Consider the following 5,425-nt stretch of genomic DNA (forward strand, 5'->3'; position numbering starts at 1 on the left):
CTTGAACTACTAATGCAGCCTCATTACATCTACTACTCCTATCACTACTACTATTACTTCATCTGCTTTATTATTAAAATATTTTGTAAATGTACAACGTGCTATAAAATAAAAGGAATGGCTCACACTATTAAGCAGTTATAAAGCAGGCTTTTCAATAGTTGCAAGAATTGACTCTACAACAGTACCTAAAAGCTCAAACTAAATATACCTGATGCTGGTCCATTGTAAATAAGACTGAAAAGGTTCCCCTTGGGAACACAGTGCTGCTGAGACTAGTGCACTAACATGCTGTAGTTCCTGTTTACTGTGGCATCATATTACCAGGGACCGGAGTTTGTACGTGAAAGCTGACCCTTTGATAGACATGGACATTGCTGATGAAGAATGATGGTCCTCATAAGGAGCTGGGTCAATTCAAATTTAAACTCCAGCTGAGCCTTTAAGAAGCCTACTTTAAGATCTTATTTATGTTCAGGTTCAAGTTCAGTGCAATTCATCAATTACTCATGGAACCTTACTGAGGCATGGGTATGAATACTAGGTATTAGAAAGGAGGAAAGGACTGTACATGTTGATGACCAGTATAGAGTAAAGTCTTAGTATGGTGTTGTTGTTCTACCATTAGCCTCCAGATCAATAGCCATAGATGTCAAATCTTGTATAGCGCCTTTCTAATCTTCCAAAAACTCAAAGCACTTTTACACTACGTGCCTTTCACACACATTCACTCAGTGATGGCAAAGTCCATCGAGCATTCATACACATTCACACAGACCGCACAGCATCGGGAGCAATTCTGGGTTCAGTATCTCGCTCAAGGATAATTCGACACATGTCTGGAGAAGCCGGGGATCAAACCAACAACCTTCCGATTAGTGGACGACCTGCTCTGCCTCTGAGCCACAGGCGCCCCATGTCAAGCAGTCTGTGTGCTGAAATCATTATCATTATTTTGCAAGCTATCAGTCAGAGAACAGAGTACGTGTTTTTGTGTTTATGAACCAACCCCAGTTCCATAGGGAAGTAAACAGCCTTGAGAGGAGACTCAAAGAATACAGCTTTCTCCCAGATGGATATACTTTCAGCTTGAGCCACCTGGTGGGACAGAGTTAGCTCTTTTATTAAGGATTGTCTAACTGGAGGGAAGAGCATACATGTTCACATTATTTTCCCTAAACACATAATAAAATAAATAAAATCATTTCACAAACTGTAGTTTTTTTGTAGTCAATCTTTATTTGAAAATGGTGCAGACAGCTACAAATAATTAAACAACCAACCATGTCTTCATTTACTGCACTGTGATATATTAACATAGGTGGAGGTTAAAGCTGCAGTAGAAAAACTAGAAAGATGTAAAGTTGCTTTGGGTTGGTGGCTTACAGATAGTTAATTGTTGGGTCTCATTCCCAGCATCTGTATTTGATGGAATGAGACTCAACAATCAACTATCTTTCTTGGCTCTGATTGGTTGTTTTCATTCAGACCTAATGGATTCTTGCAAATACCATTAGGAGCACTAGGAGGAGCCAGAGGAAACTGATTTTTTCACAGATTATCTGTCTCATGTATTACTGTCAGGATATAGTAAAAGTTTCAGTAAATATATCAAAAAGTTAACCTCCTGCAACCTTAAAGGCAGTAGCGGACTCAGGCTGTTTGAGGAGCAGGGGCAAAAAAAACAGAGCAGCAGCATGCAGAAAGTTGTGATGCATTTATGGTGAAACAGCTTTTTGTGAGGTTAAAAATACTCTTTCATATTTCTTTTCAGAATCTGAGCACAGAATCAGCAAACTTGGAATTTTATTACCATTTTGGCATGATAGGTGATGCTTTTGGCCTATGAGTCACTATTAAGTTAGAGGTTTGGCACTTGCCTTTAACCACTGGTAGTGGTTTTTGTTTTGAAATTTTGCATTTTTGATGGGGTTCATCATCAGTCATAAATGTTGATGAATAATATAGAACAGACCGAACAGAATTCGAGGGATTTGTACACATTTGTAACTTCACAGGAATATAGAAGATTGTATTTTCTGATTTGTGTTTTGGTATTAGGTGGAATCCAGCACAAAGCTGTCTAAAAATCATACTGTTCACCATATGCAACATACAGTATTTCGTTCTCAAGGCCCAGAAGTTGGGCCTCATCTTGTGGTTCTATCAGTAACGATGTATTTTTGTCTGTTCCTGTGCAGATCCCAGCGGCTCCCCGGTGTGTGACCAGTGCCTTCCCCAGTACAGCAGCCCATTGTGCGATGAGTGCAGCGCTGGCTTCTACAAAGCATCAGGGGTTTGCGTTCCCTGCGACTGCAGTGGGAACGCAGACCCTCAAGGCCCCATCCAGCTCTGTCACCCTGACACCGGCCACTGCCTCCGCTGCATCAACAACACCACCGGGCCCCAGTGCCAGATCTGTGTGCAAGGCTTCGTAGGGGATGCACGAGCACATAACTGCACCCGTCCTAGTAAGACCAAACCACAGTAATACCGTTGGGTCAAACGTGATTTTATACATTTAGTTAAAAATAGAATAGATAGTTCTAGAAATAGAACTATCAAAAGATTACAGTTGTATAAAAAATACATATTAAATAAAGTCATATACTAGAAGTAGAGCGGGTCATCCAGTAATTGGAAAACTGTTGGTTAAATCCCATCGACGTGTCCATGGGCAAGATACTAAACCCCAAAACCCCAGCTCCTGAAGGCTGTGTCATCAGTGTGTCAGAATGTAGACCTTTAGTGTGAAGCCCTGGACACACACACACATATATATATATATATATAGACTACAGCAGGTGTCTGCACTGACTGGTAATTTTGTCTTTTGCCACAAGATGTCACTATTTACTTTGGTTATACAAAGTTACAGGCCTGCATTGCATTTGTCTATCAGGATTTGGACTTAAACAAGTTGTCAAATAAAATCTTCACTGATGTTTCTAATGCTTCTGTCTCCTCAGCCCCCCAGCTCATTCCCACACCAGCAGATAAAACCACAACAGAGACCCCCACATTGAGTACATCCGCCCCCTCCACGCCCACCACCAGCACCACTTTGACCTCCTCCACAGCAAGAGACGTCCCGGCCTCCACGTCCAGCGGCAACACGAGCACGCCACTGAGCACTGCTGCTACCACCCAGGCCCTGCTGACCAGCCTGAGCAGCCCCACTGACAACACCACAGCAGCCCTAACCGAGGTCTCCTGGACGCAGTTCAACATCATCATCCTGGCCGTCATCATCCTGGTGGTGCTGCTGCTGCTGGGCTTCGTCGGAGGCGTGTACACCTACAGGGAGTACCAGAACCGCAAGCTCAACGCCCCCTTCTGGACCATCGAACTGAAAGAGGACAACATCAGCTTCAGCAGCTACCACGACAGCATTCCCAATGCTGACGTGTCAGGCCTGCTGGAGGACGAGGCCAATGAGGTGGCGCCCAACGGCCAGCTGGCTCTCACCACACAGGGAAACTGCTACAAGGCTTAGCACCCCACCCCACCCACCCCCAGACTGGACACCTAGATTTACAGATGACACAAAGCTGCTGGAAAGTACCAAATCCAAAGCTCCTTCATGTATGACTGCTTGTTGTTCCCCTGCTGGTCTGCGGCGCTTCACAACACTCTGAAAACTGACAGCAGATGAGATCAAACATATGGAGAAGAGACACAGAGTTTCCACTTGAAACAGTTACCCTTTTTTGATATTATTTTGTGTGTACGATCGGTGAAATGGGTCCAAAGAAAAAAGTGTTTTGTTTGAGTTGTGCCTGCAGGCGATTAGTTAGTAATTGGCATGGCGTGAGACAGGTGCCAAACATACACCTGTTCCCTGAAACAATGATCCTGACACTGGATAGAGGACTTGCTGGAGCCTAGCATTTCAGATATTTTTAAAATGGACTTTTGACTGTTTAAGTTATAAGTGGATCGCCTGAACAGTGATCTTAAACTGAGACAATGATTGTTATTTAATGAAGTTTTATTCAGTTCTTATTTATTGGTTGATGTTTCATTCTCGGGAGAAATGCTGCACATGTATGATGTGTTAATTCATGGTGTTTTATCTTTACTTGCTGTCGAATTGGAATTTGAATTGGCCAGTATGCTTTCATGTATAGTTTGTGTGTTTTGGAGAGAGTCATAGGGGAAGGCGAAGGCTGGTGGCACAAGCGTTTTTAATGACCTCATCTTTTGTTTATAGCTTTCTGTTCTTTGTTTAAGCACGCCAGCTCACCTGAAATCTACGAGGAGTGTTTCGTTTAAAGAACTACCATTTATAAACTCTCACCACTTGGCACTACTGCAGGATAGTGACTCATACTAGGCTTGCGTAAACCGCCATAATCTACTTGTAATCTAATCTGCTCTTTGCTGCCTACCTCAGCAAAAAATTGATCAAACCATTTGAAAAATGTACGTAGAGGTTGGGTTCTGTGACTCAGACTGTTGTTGTGGAGTGAAACCAGCCCCCATCAAGTTGCATCAGCTCAAACAGTGAGTTGCTGTAAAATCGATGTACTTCAAAGCTTCACACAAGATCCTGGACACTGACCTCCATGTTTTCTGTGTTGTTTAGGCTACCATTGGTTGGGTGCGCTTCATTTTACCATGGTGAATGAGTAAAGCTAATTATGGAACTAACTCCTCAGGTACTGGCTCTTTCCCTAATGTAATCACTGTAAATATGATTATTGTACAGATGAATGTGAATAGTAGCACTATTATTGTACAGGTAGAATAATGTGTGTACACTGTCACTCAACAAGCTCCCAGCCTGTCACTCTCCGGGGTGTGATGTTGCAGTCAGCCCACAGCTTTTTGTATTTTTATTTCTTATTCTCAGTGGACTTTGCCATACACACAGCTGCAGGACTAAACATGCACCACCCAGAACCCAAACAAATGATGTAAATAATACCCCAAAGTCAGAGCTCAACTCTCAAATAAAAATGGGTTTAACTGTTGTCTTTGTGTTTCTCACATACCTTTTCATCTTAATCACAAACAGAAACATGGGAAATCCATAATGATACCTAGAGCCTAGGTCTGTAATTCCAGAAATGTTACTGCAGAATGCAGTCCTGACTGACAGGAAGTATTATTTAAGTTTATTGTGATACCTGCGTAACGTCACAAGGCACAGAATTCTGGGGGCGGCAAAAGTATTGTCGTTTTTAATAAGAAGTCAGTAGGAAATGTTGGTTTGCATTAGCCGTAAGTTTTTACAGTATTTCTACTGGAGAATTTCCCCACAGATACCCAGTTGAAGCACTGAGGTTTGAGAAATGTTGTTTAAATGGAAAGTTGGCTTACAAGTTAGTTACAAGCTTAGCCTAGCTTAGCACAACTACTGGAGGCAAGGGAAAACTGCTAGGTAAATAATCATGGTACAGTATGCAACTTGTACAGTGTG

General features: G+C 42.4%; 1 protein-coding gene across 1 annotated transcript in view; it reads left to right on the forward strand.

Annotated features, from left to right (window-relative positions):
- The window catches only part of si:ch211-158d24.2 (multiple epidermal growth factor-like domains protein 9), a 30,214-nt gene extending 25,238 nt beyond the window's left edge, over positions 1 to 4,976 (forward strand). Inside the window, exons 5-6 of the mRNA XM_035659169.1 lie at positions 2,202 to 2,471; positions 2,970 to 4,976. Coding sequence (XP_035515062.1) covers positions 2,202 to 2,471; positions 2,970 to 3,496 — 797 coding nt within the window. The 3' untranslated portion in view covers positions 3,497 to 4,976. The remainder of the gene's footprint in view (positions 1 to 2,201; positions 2,472 to 2,969) is intronic.
- Positions 4,977 to 5,425: the final 449 nt, after the last annotated feature.

The sequence above is a fragment of the Morone saxatilis genome, unplaced genomic scaffold (assembly GCF_004916995.1).
Source record: "Morone saxatilis isolate NCDOM2014 unplaced genomic scaffold, NCSU_SB_2.0 Contig16, whole genome shotgun sequence".
Lineage (NCBI taxonomy): Eukaryota > Metazoa > Chordata > Actinopteri > Moronidae > Morone > Morone saxatilis.